Genomic DNA, 20,896 nt, shown 5'->3' with positions numbered 1-20,896 from the left:
ACTTATTTCTCCCAAATGTTCTCAGGAATTGAATCAGTTGGTACCTTCTTCGGCCTTTTTGACTAAATAAGAATTGTTGTCCTGTAGACAAATGTTAAGTCAAATATGCTTGAAACAGTTTTTATCAGTCTCTAGCAGGGGAAACTTGCAGAAAAGGATTACAGATTCATCAACATCTGTGTTTATCATATTTCACTCTCAACGTTTCTCATAGGCTCCTTCATCTCTTTTCAATTTTTTATTGTACTTCATACAAAAGTAATTTTTCTTTTCCGAGAGACCATGGTTTATGGAAGTTGGGTTAGGGGCAGCTCTTGGGATGCACCAGAATTTTAAAGGTGTTTCTGAGCAAGCGATTCTCAGGGCCTACAGATGCACAGGTGGTTCTGTACAAAGTTCAGAAAATATTTTACTACAAGCACGCACAGCTCTATTGCTATATTAAATATATTGGGATTTTTCCATGTATTTTACATAATGAGGAATCAAATTTTTTCTATGCAGTGCCTGCAGATCTTCCTCCGCAATTTAGTTTTCCTCCACTTCATACAAATTGGGAGATTCGCAAACTTTTCTTAATTCCCCCTTGTAAAAAAAGAAATTCACACTCTATGATGACATACTTTTCCTAGAAATCATCAATATTCGAGGAAGGCTACGGGTGTTTGACTCCGCTGACAAAGCAATTTTATTTGCTGGAAATTATTCTCTCATTATCCAGCATTTTTTCCAAGGATGCTTATTAATCACCTCATCGTATGAATCCAGTACGATGGGCTTCTCATGAAGAAGGGTCACTTTAGATTTTGAAGCAATGTTGCTCACAATGAAGAGTGTTTATTGTTAATGGAGAAGCAGTGAAGAGGTCTTAAGCAAATTTGTCAACTAAAGATTTTACTGAAGTTGCAACGTAATCGGTTGATTTGTTAAGTTTTTATAATCTGAAGACTTGTGGGACAGTGACAGTGCAGTTGCTAATGAGGTATTTGTAGAGGTACTGGTAAGCGCACTTTTGAAGCCTTCATCACCATTCCTCAGATCAGAGTTTTGTTCTGAGGATTCGGAGTAGTTTCCACCAAAGTTAACTATATTTAGGAGGCAGCAATCACTGGATGACTGATCTCCTGAGGAGGCATTGCCACAATGAGAAAGAAAATCAATTGCCTTTTGCTATCAGAGTTTTTTGGGGTAAGTACTTGAAATTGCTCAATCTCAGTAAGTGGATATCAGCAATAAAGGTTTTATTCATGAAGTAACCTGTATGCACATTTGTGAAGAAAAGAACCTTGCAAAAGTGTTTCTTTGTGGCTTTATCAGGTAATATTTTTAAATACATGTTATTTATGGAGAGATGGGAATTTGTTCACTTTCTAGGCAACAATAAAATACCTACAGGACGCAGCTTGTGTGAGTAAATTTACTACAGAAATCTTAACAATAAAGACCAGCATTAACTGCAAAGAATGCCCACTCTTGAGCTTTTCTGTTTTGATACCATCTCTTAGTTTAACTGACAAATTTAAGCATACAAAACTTTAAAAGCTTAAAAGAAAAGCTACTTTCCGGTTAGTGAATTTCTCCGGCAATGGTATCTTTCCCAGATTCACATGCTTACATCATCTCAAGGAAGCGTGTTGTTATTCCCAAAATACTGCTCTACTTCCTTGTACCAGTAGATCTAAAAACATTTTCTAAAAAGAAGCAATGTAGCAGGAAGGGCTCTTCATACTTTAGACGTGAAACGATGTCTTAACTGTTATATTGAGAGAACAAAACGTTTTGGCAAACTGATCGACTTTTCAGTGGCTTATGGTCATCCACGTTAAGAGCAATCTCATTCAAAACAGGGCTCAGTGGGTATTCACAGACATTACTTTCTGGGTATCTGCAGCTATATTCTTCTGTCATAATAAAGCAGCTTGTCCTCGCCAAGGAAATGTGAGAGAGCATTCAACAAGAAATGTGCCCCCATCCACAGCTTTATTTGCAGGAATGCCCATAGTGGGCATTTTAAGAGCAGTAACCTGGAAAAATAGAAACACTTTGCACTGTAAACAGTTCTGAAAAGAGATGCAGATGTGGAACAAGCAGTTCTATGAAATCTACGTTAGTAAGGTGAGCACTTTTATCTTAATTTTCCACCATCTGATAAAAGAAATGCATATTATGAATATATTGTTTGCTACTCTGATTCAGGCATAAACATCTGTGACATGCCCAGTGCTGGAAAAGATAATAACTACATCTGAAGTTCTCCATTATTGGCTGCATCTCATTCTCATAGATGCTTTGAAGGTCTAGGCAAGAAGAGTATTTACAATACAGCTGTGGTAGTAACCCTGCCTCTTGCCACGTGAGCGCTATGAATCTCTGAGAGATACTGCAACATGTATGCAGGTTACAATCAAACTGCATTTTCCGAGGAGGAACTGTAACCCACATCACCCATTATCACTGTTGTGAGCTCTATCCAAAAAGAACCAAAGCGTTCTCTGAACCAATCTGGGCACAGACTACTGGCTATGCTGCAGTAGGAGAGAATGCGGACAAAAAAGTGATTTAATAAGAAGATATCAAACACCTTTTAGAAATCGATCAAATCCTAAAAATAGAACCCAGAGGCAACTTCTTATTAGGTCCCTGAAGGTTTGCTTACCCTTAACTACAATCCAGAGAATATAACAAGCTGAAGTTTCAATAAAATCAGTGAGTCTACACTAACAAACAACTGTAGTGAGAATTTCAAGAGGGAAGGTATGCAGCTCCTACTTTTTTGTAATCCTTGTCTCCGTCATCTTCTGTTCTGCTGCTGAGGGAAGCCAGGCGGTTCTCTCTTCGTGTGTAGGCACTGGTCCGACTTGACGTTCGGTCACCAAAAGTATCGCTTGTAGTGGGGTTCGTAGTTCCAGATTCCAATCTAAGAGAATAAAGTGTGAATGCTGGATAACTAGACATGCCCCAAGAGAGCATATAGCAATTAACAGCATGGCATCGGATGGATCTCCTAAAAGGAATCATTTTAACCTCTGTAATGATAGTTTATACTACTATTTATCTAGGGTATTCTGAGAACTTTAGATTGGGTCGTTGCATTGTATCTGTAGTAATCCCAAAATCTGAATACACTAAATAAATGGCAACAAAACAGTCTTGTAGTTCTAGACAATCTAGGAGAGCACAATCCTATGAGTTCCAAGAGCAGGGTGTAGGAGCACAATTACCTCAAAGTCGCTAATTAAGGAGCTTGGACTGCTGCAAGTGATGGGATTGAAAGAACAAAGTCACTAACATTTTACCACAGCCAGGTATATTCTAAGCTGTGGAAACTTCAGTAGAGTCTAAATTGGGAGGCACACCAACACAATTGGAAAACAATAATTAAACTACAGAACAGGGGAGGCAAGGCTCAACATTTTTAGGTCAGTGGGGATAGAGGAAAGCACAGAACATAGCCATGCCCTCTGCCATATATAATATCAGCAGTGATGAATTCCAGTCAGATATCATCTTTCTCTGGGTGAAGGATAACAGAAGATTTACGGAGTAGATTTAGCACATTTGAATATGTGAGGGGCACAGGAGAGGGGTATTCAACAAAGGGTTGGTTCCAGATATTCAACAAACACTCCTTAAGGATTAGTCAACTTCGAGGCAAACCGTCCAAACAATTTAAAAAATACGAATACCAAGGGTAAGAGAAAGAAGTTAGGGGATCAAAAAGGCCTTAAAATTTAAGGATCTCAAAATATACTGGGCTCAAGAAAGAGAGGGTGAGTGAACCATCAATTCAATAAAGCCAAACAAAATAGAAAAAACTCAGAATAACCAGGCCACGTAAAGGTGGTACTTCAAAAATGCCAAAAGCACACCAAAGGTAGAAAAGCAAGGATAGCAGCACAGAATGAATCCACAGGTTGCAATCTAAGGAGCTATGAATGCCTCAAGTGATTAGATGGAAGAATGCACAAGTTGTTTTCTGTGTGAACTCCCTTTTTACTTAATTCATTTTTAACAGAGCTAAACTCATGTCATAGATATCCCATTATAATTACAGTTGCAGATCAGAACAGCCGTTCATAATTGTGCAAAGTCCTGCATTGGAATATAATTTTAGAAATTAACTGCAAGTGCAAATGCCCAACAAAAACCTAAATACCTGACCCCAAACAACAAAGCAATAAGGGATGACTTTCAACTGGAAATAAATATTTTTTTTATGATAGAAGATGCTCGTACTAGAAGAAAGGTAATCCCCAGGACACAACACAGCCAGTAAATTATAAAAGAAAGAAAAAAAAGACAAGAAACTGACACTCATCTTACCTGGAAAGTCGATCATGCTAAAAGGGAAAGAAACAAAGACAAATGTTAGGACGAAGATTAAATCAGAGAGAGTAACAGTACAGTGTGTTAAAAGGAGTCATGCACTTATAAGCCTCATTGTCACCATGCAACATTCACTCCTAAATGCCACCTCCAAACCAAGTATTCTGCAATGTTTTTTTTTTTTAGAACATAGAATCCGGTCTTAAAATACAAGATATTACACTTCCTGAGCCATTTTAGGTATCCATTTTGTCTACCCTAGTTGTAAACGGCCTTTTATAGAAGATAGTAAAATGTATGGGATTTGCCTTTGTAGGTAATTCTTATATCTGAAAGAGCAATAAAGCTTGTGTCATCTTATTTGATCTTCCAATACAATTTAATGATTGTTCTTGGACCAATTCAGAAATAGGTTATATGATGAAAGCAAAGAAGGTGTAACATATGGCTCTTAAAAAACAGCTGTTTTGATGGGGATGTTGGGGCTTTAAGCACCTTTAATATATATTATACCTTGTTGCATTTCCACTTTCATACTTTTTGCCCATTGTCATCAGGGTGATTCTCTCAGTCCGTTTCTTCTAGGCAACTGTAGTCTAATTCCAAGCAGCCATGGATGGACCTCTCCTCAAAGCAGACTACGGAGGGGTACCTTCAATTCAGGCAATGCAGAATATACATGCAAGCAGATCCATACCTTCTACAGCAGATTTTTCCAGACTCCTTCAGTTCATGTCCTCTGGGAAGCTTGGTGTCAAGGACAACAGTCATGGATCTCAGAATATTTCCCCAAGACACTCTGATTTATTGTCTAGACTAGACTGGTCAGTGAGAAGGTCTCAAACAGTGATTGGGAGTTTGCACTTCTCTTACATTCCTTTTTGAGACATTAATTGTGTGTTACACATGATGTCCTGGAAACAAGTCTGGGTGGGCGCTTGCTGCAGTATGAGGTTGCATGACTATCTTGAACACAAGACTTCAGAGCCCCATGAAGGAGGAGGGGCTCCACTGCCGTACTGGGCTTCAAAAGAGCTCTGGTGTTTCTGCGGCATCCCACGCTGTTAGACGTGCTCGGGCAAAAACAGAGCCACGGGCGGGTCCATCTGCGCCCAGACATGACCAAACCGGGCCACCCCTCTTGGCTGCTGATGAGATAATTACTGTTGAAGAACTGGGGTAGGTGTGCCTGCTTCAAGTACATCCAAAGGTGGTCACCCAGGGAGCTCTCTGTGGACACATGTGACTAATCTTGCTATTCCATATTCAGAACTGTGGTCAATTAGAAATACTCAGCCTGTCAGGGCTACGATATACGAGCCCCTTAATAAGGGACCTACTGTTTCCTCTGAATTGGACGAAATGAAAAACAGAGTGATACGTGCCTGTCTGGTGCCTGCCTGACGTGGGAGGGTGTGAGGTGGGACTGGTACACCAAAGGAACCTTTGGACATTTTAATCATTAGACACTATGATCTTTTGCAATGTCTAACAAGAGAATTACTAAAAAAAAAAAAAGCACTATATAACATAACTGCTTCTTTTCATTCTCCCTCGGCAACTAATATGGCCAATGAAGACCAAACGCCATTTATATTGCCCAGCATATCTGACCCATCTTGATCTTTGAATCTCAAACACAACAGTTGGGCCCCAGATTTTGATAGGATCCACAGAGTGGTTGACCTTGGAGTGACGGTGCGAATTACCCAATGTTTAGGGTTGCAGGGTAAGGACAGGGGTCATACAACAATGGATGATCAACGCAGCAGGGGTTAGTTAGTGCAGACATCTGGCAGAGTAACTGTTGCAAAAGGCTGCAGCAACCTTATAAGGTATTTTAGCTGATGCTCCATTTTTTGAAGGCTGGGACCATGAAGCATTACTCACAATTGAAAAATAAAGCTGTTCATTGCGTTGAAAGGTGCCTTGGTCACATATCTCAATTGTATAGTTGTATTAATATGGCCAGAAGGGTACCTTCGTTTGGGAAGGCCCCTAAAATCATGGAATGAGATTTCTCTGGTATTACACCTCTGGGCTTTTTTTATACACATCTTTCACCAAGCTTATCTCTAAAACGCCCAGCATCACACATCAAGGCTGTTCCATCCAACAAACCTACCTTTAATGTTCCAATATGCTACAATTTTGAAGCTTTAAGTAATCTGGACTCTAATGATTGACTGACCCTTCCAACACCTACCGAAGTGAATAATATAACAGGAGGAAAGTACTATGACTATGTGGACCACTTTCCTCTCTTGATATTTTGAGTTGGAATATAGAGGGTCTGGCGGGCAGAGGAGACTATTACAGCTGGTTGTTATTTTTGGGAAAATATCATATGCCCTCAAGAAACCGGGGAGGATAGTAACAGCCTAATCTTAGATGGAATTTGGGGGTTTTCTGTCCCAGCAATCAGTTGGCAATCGGAGGTATAAGGGGGAAAATGGGGGGTTGTTAGTTCTGCTTGTCTTAAATTTAAATGGCAAAATAGAACTGCTAGACACTGGCTAGCCTATTTACCTGCAGTTTGCTAGTCGTTTTCCAAATCATGTACACTCCCTGTTGTTAATTTTTCAATGTTAATTTCCACAGCATACTGTAGAACTTGTCTGTTCTCTAAGAGGTTTACTGGATAGATATATCAACTCTGAAATGTTGTATACTCTAGCAGTGTTGCTTGCTGATTTTAATTTACACCCCTGCCTTGATATGAACATGGGCAATCATTTGTTTTCACTTTCTGACAAATCTCATTTTAATCATTCTGCTCAGGGTGAATTGCTGAATTGACTGACTGAAGGTATTTATAGAGCGTACTACTGCCGAGGGTCTTGGTCCCGGTTGATGTGGTGAAAAATAATGGCCGACATGTTCAGGTTTGGGAAAAGAGCCATGTTTTAATTTCCTTCCTGAAGACAGATCTATTTGGTAGAAGTCTCAGGTGTATGGGCAGTGAGTTCCAGAGTTTGGATGCCAAGAAGGAGAAGCGTTTTCCTCCACACCTTGCTCTCTTTATCATTGGGAGTTGTACCAGGCCAAGCGAGGCCGCCCTTAAAGGCCTGTAATGGTACATATCGGGAAAACAAGGATTGCACATCCTTTGCCCCACCACCAAACAAGGCTTTATGCACTAAGCATAGCGTCTTAAAATCAACACATCGTCGGACTGAGAGGCAGTGAACTTTTATACTGGTCGATGTAGGGTGATGTTTGGGTCATTTGAGCAGAACTCTAGCTGCAGCGTTCTGAATTGACTGAAGTTTGGAAAATTGGGCCTTACAAGTTCAATTCTAGATAAAATCCTGGCTACTACCACTGTTTTCCTCAAGGAAAAAGGAATGAATGGGAGAATCTTCCTCTGGCCTTTTAGCATAAAAAAACAAGCTGATGAAACTTAGTTAATCTGAGGGGCCCAGGTGAGGTCTGGTGTCAAACATAAGACCGAGGTTCCTGGCTTTATTAACCGGAGTGGGACAGATACCGGCTGTAGATGGCGACCAAACATGTTTCCAGACCGAGATTTTCTGACGAAACTATCACCTCGGTTTTATCTGCATTCAACTTTAAGAAGTTAGAGTTCATCCAAGTCATCAGGGCAGAAGTGCATCTGCAAAATTGGGCTTCCGTAGCATCCACTGACTGTGTTACAGACGCTATAAGATGCGGGTCATCAGCATATGACACCAGCGTAAAGCCGTAACTTTTTATTAGTCTAGCCAGAGGGGCTACACATATATTAAAAAGCGTTGGGGATAAGGTCGAGCCTTGTGGGACTCCGCCGGGAAATGTGAACTCCTCAGACCGATATCCACCCCAAAAGATCACTTGTTCCCTAGACGATAGAAAGGAGGGAGAGGCGAGCAAGAGCTATACCACTGATACCTACATCCTGTAGCCTTTGTATTAATACCACGTGGTTCACGGTATCAAAGGCTGCTGTTAAATCAAGCAGGACCAGTGCACCCCTTCCTCCATCATCCATCACCTTTCGTATTTCCTCTGCTGCCATGATCAAGGCTGTCTCCGTGGAGTGTAATGATCTGAAGCCATGTTGAGTGGCATCAAGGATGTTGTTAGTTTCTAAATAGGATGTTAATTCTGAGTTCATAGCCTTCTCAAGTACTTTGGCAGGCAGAGGCAAACAGGAGATGGGACAGTAGTTTTTTTAGTTCGGGATCCAGCTTGGTTTTTTTTTAAGAGAGGACAAATACAGGCTTTTTTCCAGGTCGTTGGAAAAAGTCCTGAGATCAAAGTTTGATTTAATATGGGGGATAGCGAGATACTTATCTCATCTGGAGCCAGATATAGTATATAAGGAGGGCAAGGGTCTACGGGGGAGCCTGATTTGATTTTTAACAAAAGGTCAGCCACTTTCTCCTCTGCCAGCAATGGGAATTGCAATAGGCTGCAGTGAGAGACCTTGTCCTCAGGCGGAGCTGAAACATTACTCGCTGTGTCCTTAACCGGTTTTAGGAGGTCATTATATACTGACTGGGCCTTGCTTTGAAAAAAGCCTGCCAGTTTATCTACAATACATGAATTCAGTCATGTATTACTTTAACTTCTCCGTACTAGGTAAAACTTGTACCGGTATTGACCTTAATGTGAGTAGGCATACCTTTACAGGTAGAGAGCACTTCACAGGGATTGCTTACTTTTTTGTATTTTCTGTCTCAGTTTTATCACTACATAATTACAAAGACATTTGGGACTCGAGGAGGGACCACAATCTATGAACTGCTTCACTCTCATGGGCACATAATTTGGTCCCCATTTTGCATCCGCCCCCAGTGCAGGATTCCACATGTGATCAGGGTCAGAGGCTTAAATGGAAGAATGTTAGTCCAGACATCTTCTAATCTAATTTGTTCTATATATGTTGAGATGCTTTTACACACTGCATTAACGATAGGATTACTAACAGTATCATACTAATTTTTTTTATGTGATTAGTCAGAAACTTAGGACCCTTCTTAACCCTATGTTGCTGCCATTATCTGCATCATATAGCTGGTTAGATAATTTCTGTTCTAAGACTTATCATGATTTCATAATGGTTCTGAAAGAGATTCCTTTGGACAAACTTCTAGTAAAAAAAAAGGAAACTTTCTTTGAGGCAGGAAGCTTGGGAAGAACCGATTGGTACAACCTGGCAGAGGGACAGCATCAAATTCTAGGGGATTGCCAATCAGCGGTTATTTAAAAATGAGCTAGGATATTTGCTAGTTCAGCATAACCCGCCCGATGTATAAGTTGCGATACCAAAGGGGATGATGGAAGGAGAGCTTGATCAAATCAAACACTCACCCCCAGTCAACTGATCTGGGTTTAATCCATCATCATTCTTTAGCGCACTCCACCACCCCAGTTCAGACATGGCCATATGCAAATCAGTCTGACCCTGCGCCTCATGGGAACAGTCCAGCCTGAACTGACAAGCCATGTCTTCCCTGGACCGGAAACAAGCATCCTGGGACCGGTTATGGGTGCATAACCCTCATCAGCCAGGCTATCTTCAATCCAGTGGCAGAGTGAGCAAGGGACTACGTCCGGGAATACCCTGCCAACTTAGGGCGAATAAAGCGATACCAAAGGGGATGATGGATGGAGCACTTGAGCAAATCAAACACTCACCTCCAGTCAACTGATCTGGGTTTACTCCATCATTCTTTAGCTCACTCCACCACCCCAGGTCAGACATGGCCATATGCATGTATAATTTGGGCAATTCAAAGTTATTAATAGTCTAGCTGCAAACCCTCGAATATTGACTCACATTTTATTTCACCATCCTCCTGTGGCTTTTCCTTAGTTTTTCCTTTGGATGAGGTCAGAGATGCCATCAATGTGCTCTATAAAAGTCATCTAGTCCTGATGGGGGTCCATTGGACTTATTTAAAACCAATGTCGTATTATGGGCCCCACTTCTCACAACTTTTATAAGGGCAGAAATAAGAGATAGTCTTATAACACTTTGGGCTAATTCAGTTATTGTGCCGGTCTACAAAAAGGGTTCCAGAAATTATTCACACTATTACTACCCTGTTTCTTTGATAGACTCAGTCATTAAGTTAATAGGAAGTATGATTCTTGGTAGGTTGAGGCCATGGGTCAGGGACCATCAAGTCATCTCCGATGTTCATAATGGTTTTCGACCTGGCAGAAGGACTGGGGACCAATGTTTAAAATTTGTATTTATTGAAAAACAAATATACATTTTCTAAACCCTGATCAGTACACCTGACCTTTATGGACCTAAGTTTAGCTTTTGACGGGGTCAATAGGGATAAGCTGTGGGCCAATTTGTTAGACACATGGATTGATATAAACATTGCCTTTTTTGTGTGATTTGTACTTGAACTGGTCAGCATTAGTTGAATATGGAGATGGGGTGAATGCACTGGGCACTTTTTACTCAAAAGGGTGGTTACATGTGGTTGCATCCTGGCTCTCTGTTTATTTATGTTATACGTTAACAAATTCGAGCAGGTTCTGATCAGTAAGGGGTGTGATTTTCCCATGGTAGGTAGGCAATTTGTACCGGCTTCCCTTTATTTCAATGATGCCATTTGATTTTAAGAATAACTCAAGGCTTGCAGTCCTTATTAGATATTTTTGACATTTATATGGATGAATTGGATCTTAGAACTAATATTAATAATTCTCACACTTTGGTAATAGGACCTAAAACCACCAAAAATCGAACCCATTTAATGAAGGACAGTGTTATTAGCAAGATGAATACATTGAGTTACTTAGGTATCCTATTCAACTCATTCGTTAGTTGGTCGCCAATGGTTACAAGGAGACATGTTTTAGCTAAGAGCACTGCATCTGCTTTTGACGTTGTTTCAAGTCAGGTGCGGCAGCTATGTTGGAAATCTATAAGGCCAAGTGTGTTGCAATGGCTGTGTACAGAACTGTTGTGTTGGAGTACGTCAGCATCACTGCTACAAACTGTATAGAATATGTTTTTTAAATGTTTAGTCTCAATCGTCAATAGTTTGGCCATGGTAATTATTCAGGAAGAATTGGTATAAGGCATTGTATTGGATTTTATCTAGGGTTGAGTGGAAAATTCTGCTCCGTCAGCAGAGTTTGCCGTTTTCTCCACTCCACGCTATGATTGTATAGTGGAGTTTCATAAAAACTCCACCAAACCCCGCATGGCGGAGTTTTTTCTCACGTGCTGCTCGCCAACATTAAGTTGGGGAGAGTAAATTTGCATCTCCTAGTGAAATTTTGGAGCACACGAACGCCTCAAAGCAAGATTTTTTCAACACTGTGCAGTCGTGGCAGGTCGAAACCGTTCATGTTTATAAAACTTCAGCTTAATTAGAAAATCTACTCAAGCAGCAGAAAGAAACAGTGCCCTCTGGAATGCCACGTGGTGCTGTTCAGACTGATTTTACCGCGTGGAACAAGCTCCCAGGACTAAAATCTGCATGAGTAGTGCAACGTGCCAAACTGTGTCTACTCAATGAAGTCCGTGGAATCTCGCAGCTTTTATGTAACTCCACATAATTCCGCACAGTGAAACTCCGTGAGCTCTGCCCACCCCTAATATTATACAGCTGAGGCCATTTACACTAGCTATTTGGTTAAAACCCCAGTTAGAATTTAACAGGATGATCATTAAAGATTGTTTGGGTTTTGACCATGCCCTTTGGACATCATGGCTTAGATATGTTCTAGGATGATTACAAAAGTTAGGTCACCCCGATCTGTTCCAGAAACCAGAGGGCATTATTGAAGCAGATAAAGTCATTGTTAACAATGCCTTTATGCTACAGAACCGTGATGGAAGGGAACCATGTGCTTCGTTGAAACCGTCTGTTAGGTTGTTTTGTTAAAAACTACCATGTTAACTAAACCATATCTTTTGTTTGATATGTCTAACATTCATCGCTTCCTCCTGACTCGCTTCAGATTAGATATGTTTCGTCACCTGTTGTGCGTACCAAAAGGATGGTTAAGCGAAGCGGACTGTGCTCCTGTCTGATTCTACCTCTAATCAAGATACGTTGCACTTTGCTATGATCAGCCCTTTTTAAAAAACACCTGCATAAATGTTTTTTTAAAACCTGCTTTGGTGGGTAAAAATTTTAGACAAGCTAAACCAGCGTTATTGTATTAGCACTTCTTCCCAACAAAGGCTCACTTTATGTTTTCTCCCATTAGCAAGTTATATTTCGTTTTTGGCTATAATCCAAAATTGCCCTAAATACACAAATGTAAATGAAGCAGTCTGAAAATAAACATCTGATACCATCTACTCCTCACATTAAAAGCCAAATCCATGTATCTCATTGTTCTGCTAGAGGCCAATGGAAGCCTCCAAACTGCAGCCACACAAAACATGCTTCGCAGTGACGGCTCCCTTAGCCGCTCTGCCTTTCCCTTTAGCCCTGGAATTGTTCCCCTTATAGCCTCCCCATGAAAACCCTCATCAAGATGTTTTTTACGCTATGGCCTCTGATAGGAGGTTTTGGCACCTCCTCTAAATTGAGACCTGAAAAAGCCACCCCAGGTATGGGGCATGTGTAGGATCCCTAGAGCTTTCATGGTATCTGGGTCCTTAGTAATTTTTTCAAGTAATTGGTCAACCTGCGGTCAGGATAGGTGCTCCTTATCGAAGGGAAGATTGAGCAGATGCTGCTGTACTTCTGGCTTGAAACCAAAAACACGCAGCCAGGCGTGCCACCAGATACAGACACTTGAATTTAAGCCACATGCTGCGGTGTTAGCAGCGACTAGGGCACACCGAATAGCGGAGCTGGACGTTACTTTTCCATCCGCAACAGGCTCCTGGCCTCACTTTCTGTACTTTTCTAGGAGATGTTGGAGAAGATCTTCCATTTAGTCCCAGAGTGCCCAGTCATACCTGGAGAGCAGACCGACAGAGCTGGTGATGCGCCCGTGTGTCGCTGACGGAGTATTGACCTGTTTACCTGTGCATCTATCTCCCTTCTTTCTATGACCAGTGAAGGTGCATAATCTGTGCTGCCTTGGGTGTTGCCACTATTCCAGGGAGTATGGCGGAAGCTGTCCCCTATTGTAGGCATGGTCTGACGGTAAAGCTTTGTAAGTTTTGTCGAATCTGGCCTTGATCGGCTCCTTGAATACCTCAGGAGATGCAGTACCTAAGGAACTGCATGAAGCGAGGAGTTGAGAATAGTGTCGCCACAAGGAAACTTTGTCCCCCTGAATTTTGCACATTTCTACTTTGTGATAAGTGGTCGCCTGCTGCAGGATATTGTGGTACAAGGTGGTGACATCTGGTGGGGATGGCTTCGCCGGATAAAGGTCCAGATCAGTATCCACCAGGTGGAGCTATATCAATACTCCTAATAATGTGGCTGCCGGTCAAATGAGGAGTCATACGGAACCTCTGGATAGCCCCCCTCCCCTTCAAGGTCAGGATATAGAGAGCCCTCAGCTGATTCAGGCGAGAGTGGTTGAGTTGAAGTGGGGTGGAGAGGAAGGAAGAAGGAGGTGGTCGGTGAGGCTGGAAACGCAGAGGGCTGGCCTCAGACACGTTGCCTTTTTATTTTGGTTGGTGGCTCAGGCTGTATCTCAAGAGCTTCCTCACAAGCAAGTTTTCTCACAGGGGGAATTGAGTCTGAAGGCATTGGTGGAGGTTGAGGGAGAATCCTGCTAGTTTGTGGGTGGATCAGGATTCACTTTTGCCTAGCATCAAGCTTTTCCTGAAGTTGTTGAAGAATGAGTTGGTCCTGGTCCTCGGATGCACTGGAGTACAGAGTTCTAGGAACAGGTAGTATCACTGGTGCAGAGGTTGGTTTGGCCACCAAAGAAGTCTGCAGAGCTAAAGATGGTGTTGGTGGGTGCCTTAGACAACAGTGCAGAAGTTATAAATGTCAGGAGCCCTGTTGGCGCCAGAGGTTCAGTATGTTTTTTGGCACAGGAAACTGACTTGGCACCATGTACGAAGCTTCTTTTCTGTACAGACTATGGCCTTGAGACAGTAGCAGACCCGAAACCTAACCACAGGCTTCAGGGTTTGATGCCCAGTTCCCACGAGGGCAGCTGCTGTGCATCTATTCTGTGACCGGATTGTGGGACAGGAAGGGGTGTCCTACTCATGGAAGATACCTTCCTTGTCTAATCCTGACAGTCTGGGGGCCTTCGGTTTCAGAATCTGAGTAGGCCAACCAGCCTCTGCAGACTGAAATGCAGAGGCTGGTTGGCCTAAGGCCCTGGCTGTGGTACTTGTTCGAAGAGAAGGTCCCAAAATAAATTATGGGGGTCGCCCCATGCTGCTGTGTCAGGGTTAATTGAGCGAGGTGTTAGTCTAACGAATAACGCAGTGCCTTTTTGAATGGAAGGCGAAGTAGGCCGACCAAGAGGCCTTGTTATGTTCTGGAGACAGGTGGGGGTTACACACCTGGTGGAGGTCTGACCAGGGATATTTGACTCAAAACTGTGGACAGTTCCTAAATGGAGCCCTTTCCATTAGTTATTGGACATTCTCGGTGCTGAAGACGATGAAGTAGGCACCAAAAGGAGAAGGCCCCAGACGGGGTGTCTAAGAGATCACGGTTCGAGACATATGGTGTAGTGCAACAACACTGAAAGGGCAGTATGTGCTACAATTGCTTTACGAATGGTTCTAGTGAATCTGAATGGGCCCAAAGATTTTCAATACGAGGCGTTTAACCAGAGCTCGGGTATAAATATGGCCGATCCAATTTAACAAAGGAGCCAATAGGTCATCTCCGGGCGTGAGCAGCTATGATAACGGACTTGCGGGGCTTCCGGAAACCTGAGATGTTTGAGAGTGTGACAACAAAGGCGATAAGAGCAATCCCCAAGTACTAAATGGAGATGGAGGCTCCTGGATAGGAAGTGAGGAAACCATGGGCCATTAGACACTCCCCGGCACTGTAGGAAATGATAGGCAGAGACACCCTGACACGGAGGTGGGTGGGCAGGGGTTCTGGCGTTTATATTGGCATAAGACATAGAGGATGGAAATAGGAGTAACAACTTCTTTAATTGATGAATGTAATCAAGCTAGATGTTATCCTGGGGAATTGAAAAAGGTGTGTGGGGGGTATTGTCTCAATGACACCTTTTACCCCTGGTTTCAACAAAGACGTGTAAAGGATTGTAAATTCCAATGAAGTTACTTTTATAACAATGGAGCCGATGCCTATGCACCTAACCAGTAATAGGAGTTACTATATCTTGTAACGTGAAGCCTTCTCCAAAGAAAACAAGTTGCAGTCGTCCAAGCTTAACACTAGATGGCAGAAGAGTGCACAGCATGTACATCTACGGCCACACATGCCATGAACATAAATATATACTATATACATATACAGAAAGACGTGGACAAAGAGTAATAAGAGGGAGGCTCTATTGGTTTGTAAACCCTAGCCCAAAGATGAGCCCCCTGTTATGCGTTACATACCATACAACACAGTATTCCAAAAGGTCAGAAACACAGGCATGTGTTGCAGACAGATGACATACTGGCCAAACATTTAGATAACCATCCGAGACTAGCCTTTAGAAAGAGTAAATCTCTAAAGGACCTGCTGTTTGAAATATCGTCTCTAAAAAAAGATAACAGAGGCTCAGTGAGAGGTTTCTACAGGTGTAATAAATGCAACGCCTGGAAACAGACTGAAAATACTAGAAGTATCAAACTGAACCCTGACAGTAGAGATTTTGAAATCAGTTAACACCTTACATGTAACTCGGACTATAGTGTATACTGCCTGAAATTAACATGTAATAAATGCTATATAGACAGCACGATATATAATGCCAAAGTTAGAATACTGGAACACTTTGAGGCCCATTACTAATATGAAACAATATCCAGTGGCCTGGCCCTTTTACATCGAACACTCTAGCGATGCCCATTTACTCAAACTTTACGTACTAGACAGAATAACCGTGAACATCAGAGGGGGCAATAGAACCCTAGCACTCAGAAGATTAGTACATCATTAATTTTCAAACTCTACAGCCAATAGGTCTTAACCATGATGAGGAGTTAGCAGTACACTTAGGATGACTCCAGTACGCATAAATCTCTATATGTATTACGCTTATCCCTGCACCCCTGTTTGGACTGCACCCCATTCTTCGCCCATTGCCTATTTTTAAAGTCAGGACCAGTGACACTCGCTACCTGCTTTTTAATCACTTTTTAATTTGTTCTGTTTTGTAGTTTTTTTAGGTGCCCTGTGCACCAAGACGAAGAGCAACGGAGCTTTAATATTTCTTGAGTACTTTACTCAATTGAGACTGCTACAAGGACAGGGTTATTTTCTATCAAATGAAACACCTTATACGAATCGGTGTCTGATCACACAGATCATGGTTTTCAACTGACACTGTAGCCACACGGCTTTGGTATGTATCACTTACATGATAGTATTTTTATGAAAGCAATATTATTTTCGGTTAACAACGTGCCCCTTTTCTGGTCTATTTGTAGTAATATCCCTTCCAGGTGTGTTACTTAGAGCTTCAGTATTAGAGATTGTAGCTTTGATGACAGTCTCATTCGAGGCATGGATACGCCTAAATGCAGCAGTGACACAATGATTCTTTTGCATGTAACCCCACGAGGGACTTATAAATCCTTCAAAGAGTAATACAAACCCTGTTTTCAGTGGACTACGTATTATATTGACCTGATTTTCCCATTTGGTTTATTACATACGAGTAAACCGTACTATGCGTGTCATATTTGCAGCAAAAATCACTTGCATTATTATTTTCTTATTTGCATTGTAAGAACCTCTTGAGTATTAATTTGTAACATCTGCATTCAGATGTTCTTGAATGCCCAGTGGAACGGTACCTCTCAGCTCTCTTTCGCTCCTTTGCCACACGCGCAGACTGCATTTATAGAATATGTTTGTGAAGTATCATGTAATTCCGACATGTTGCCACTATATACCAAATGACTGTTTAGAAGGTGAATTGATAATGCCATTTAAATACTTAATTTAAAGTGTCAAATGAATTACATTGATTTCCAGACCCAAGTGAGGGTGACAGCACTCAATATATTTTAAGGGAACAATAGATCTAAGGTCAAAATTGTGCTCATGTTTACAAACATAATGTATTGCACTACTTGTATGGAGTCCTCTTTTCATGTTCATTGTCAGTATGTGAAAGTATTAAGTGACGCGCGGATTGTCTGCTTCCTGAACGTGAACAAGGAGGCGTCTGTCTCCGAAACCCATTGGGAGCTTATACATGTTACAATATCTGAATAAACTGCTGAATAGCAGTGGAGAATAGCATTGTAGATTCGTCGGTTATTGGTGCACGACGTGGCACTGAGGATTTGTTGAATGATTGAATGAATATATAAACATACATATATATTTAACAGTTTTAGTTATTTCAAGTAAGTATAACTCGCATTCTCATGAGTGGCAGTTAGGAGGTTTCTTTAAACCTGTACTTCACACCAACAGCTAGTCAATCCCCACCACGCATGGCCTTCAGCCACACGCCATGTGAGGTTGGTTGAAGGGTTTGATCAACTGCTGCGGCCAGCCAACTCATGCTACAATTCATGAGTGATGTAGTATGTGAGGGTATAAGTAGAGCAAGGCGGGAGTGCAAGTTGTACTTTGCAGAGTAAACAAACATGAATTTCAGGGGTGTTTTGAAACGTTAGTTTTTATTTTATTTCAACACCCAACTAGTATATCTTTGTTATTTCCAGTGAAAATATATAGATATATACAAACACCAACACACATCTCTAACTGGAAGATGTACTCCACTGTGTGTCTATGCACCTTTGTCTCAATCACGAAACTCTTGTCTTGCTATACTCTAGCTGTACTGTACTGTCTGCAATCCTATGGCAGCTCCACACAGACAGAAGCCGTCTGGGAAAATTAACCTCTGCTTCAGGCAACAATGACGCCCCGCTCATTGGCAGACGCTAGATGGCTCATGGCTGCTTGGTTTCAGTGTGGCCAGCCACGCAAAGAGGCCAGCATGCAACGTCAGAACGATGAGCAGTGACAGGGAAGAATTGCCAGTCGTGACAGTCAGGACATGAAAGAAATGGAGGCTTCAAACACAAAGTATGCTAATTGGATGGAGGCAGAAAGCCAAGAGGAGATTAGTTTCCCCTTCAGGACCCCTAAACAATCCATAAAACTGTAACATTCATATTGAAAAATTTAGCACGAAGAACAGAGCGTTTGCTTTTGGAGAGTTATCAGAATACAGTATTCGTGGGCAGGAACTGCTGATATAGTCCCGCTGAGAAAGCAGTCTGAGGTTGCCAGATCAATCTCTCAGTGGCAGATAGGAGGCAACTTTAACCACGACCTCATCTAGGGTTAGCAGTTGAGAATATCATTTAGGACATCATATTTCTGTTTTCTTCTACAAGGGTTTGTACTTTTAACCATTCCTTCAGCTGGTTCACTTGAGGTGGACCGAGACTACAAGTTCCAGAAAAAATTGTTCGATAGGACCAAAACGTGCCACACAACAAGGTATCATCTGGTAGCTTTGACTCTAAGTCCCACTGCACAAACTCGCTCTCAATAGACCTTTTTGTTTCTGATTGGGATAACTTTGTCATTATGTCAAAGCAGGTGGACGCCTCACAAATGTTATTATATATTATTCGGGAAGAGACTGAACCACAGGGGCGAAGGAGTGTCGCCCCACTGCTTTCTCACAGTGCGAGAAGCAGAAACATAAATTGGTAATAACTGCCATTTTATGTTTCTGCTTATCACACTGGAAGAAAGCAAAGGTTTTGGTTGTGGATGGGCGTAATCTGACATTTAGTTACATTGTATCTACTTAGAGGAGGGTAAAACTGTCATAGTCAAAATCTCACAATGTATTTGACAGCATCACGTTGCTAAATATGTTGATTACTATCTGTAATGCAATAAGTGAGCCCCCATTATGGCATACACTGTGGTAAAAATACACAACTGGACTTGGGGAAGGCCCTTCTAAAGGCTCATGGTTCTCAATGGTTATCAGAAGACCTAGTTGAAGGCAAATAGCTATTGTTCTGGCTTAAAGCGCAACAGTTAAGATAGAACATTTTTTAAAAAGCTCACAGTCAGAAGGCTTAAGCATAATGCCGAATGCATGTGGAAGATAATCCACTCACTGATTTCAACGTTTCCTAGAATTATACATTCTTTCCGATAAAAAAGTTTGTTTGTGTGGATGTACTGAATAGGGTTATGGATTCAACCTATGGTGTGGAAAACACTGTTTTAGAGGAGACATGTTCTCAAGTTACAATGGTCAGCTTTTAATAACTTTAATTAAAAGCTCTCATGTACAGGCACAAGCCATGTTTAGCAATGGGTACGAATTACGGTGGATTGGACGATTTTCGTAAGCAATCTTTCCATTTAAGTATATAGTCCTATACATTAATCAAGGGATTTATTTTATGGTGGACCTAGAATTATTGCCTTATTTAATATCCTTATTTAGCACTGGTTAAGAGGGCAACTGAGGACAACAATATGAAGCATAATCATTAATTCATAGATAGAGAATGAGAAAATAACAGACATTTAGTTATTGGCTTGGATGTTAAGAAATCTTTTTTCTACACCCTCAGCTGAACACACTCCCCTCTTTCAAGTAGAGTCCTACCCATCATCATATCACAACATGATCACAGGTCAGACTGATCAGTTTTGTGAAACAATATAGTGTGATGCAGATTTAGTTGAGATAACAATGGTTGTAGTCGCCAGATCAAAGGAAGAATCAACAGTAGAAAGATAAGAATATGTGACTTTAGAACAGTGACCATCTACACTTGATCTCATGGAAGGCTGTAAAGCTTCCTATAAAGCAAAGGAGCTTTTATGCACAGGGCCTTTGATGTACTCTTGGAAACACATCTCTTCAGGGTTCTACTCATGAAGGAACCAAAAGCTAGATTTGAACTTCCCTATTGAGCATTTCATAGTCCTTGAGCACTTCATATTCAGAAAGATATATAGCTCTAGTGCATCTATCCCTAAAACACAAAATATCTGTGCAGGTCTTGCAAGCATAGGTTAATCAAACTATTGAACAGGGTGAAGGGCCTGCTAGACAAGGGTCTGGAACAAATGCAGACAACCTCACTGTTTAGATCTGAAGGAAAATGCCTATACTTTGTAATGACTGTGCGGCACTTGGACTCCAAAGTGTTAAGACCAGGGCCAGCAGTTACCATCTCTAGCACAACCCCCTGCTTCTATGTCAGGGATGACTTTGGCTTAGGCTGCTCCTACATGTCCTGAGAACGGGACCTCTAAAGAAGAGGACGCATCTAATCCCGTCATCTCACACCAAAAGAAAAACAGCCTATTTGAGAACATACCGTTTTTTTCTGTTATCTGTGCTTGGCTGCTTATGCAAGAGCATAAACTGTAAGCATTTCTGGAAATCTAGTCTGTCTTTTGAAAGACAAGAATGTGTTTTGGCTTTTAAAGGAGGCGCCTGGAGTTTTGTTGATAATGTCGAGTGCATATTTTAAGAAACGCCAGACAGCAGTTTCTGCTTAAATGGC

The 20,896-nt window shown here is 41.6% G+C and overlaps 1 protein-coding gene across 6 annotated transcripts in view; it reads right to left on the bottom strand.

Moving 5' to 3' along the window:
- The window catches only part of PPP1R12B (protein phosphatase 1 regulatory subunit 12B), a 916,156-nt gene that overhangs the window by 171,140 nt on the left and 724,120 nt on the right, over positions 1-20,896 (bottom strand). For 5 of the 6 annotated variants that reach the window (XM_078644174.1, XM_078644172.1, XM_078644175.1 and 2 more), the window contains 2 exons: positions 4,324-4,340; positions 2,770-2,917 (listed from right to left, as the gene is read on the bottom strand). In XM_078644174.1, the coding sequence (XP_078500300.1) occupies positions 2,770-2,917; positions 4,324-4,340 (165 nt within the window). Of the gene's footprint in view, positions 1-2,769; positions 2,940-4,323; positions 4,341-20,896 lie in introns of all 6 variants that reach the window. The other variant, XR_013594883.1, reaches the window with a different exon arrangement.

The sequence above is a fragment of the Lissotriton helveticus genome, chromosome 5_1, assembly GCF_964261635.1.
Source record: "Lissotriton helveticus chromosome 5_1, aLisHel1.1, whole genome shotgun sequence".
NCBI classification, from domain to species: Eukaryota; Metazoa; Chordata; class Amphibia; order Caudata; family Salamandridae; genus Lissotriton; species Lissotriton helveticus.
This window is presented reverse-complemented; position numbering and strand designations above follow the sequence as displayed.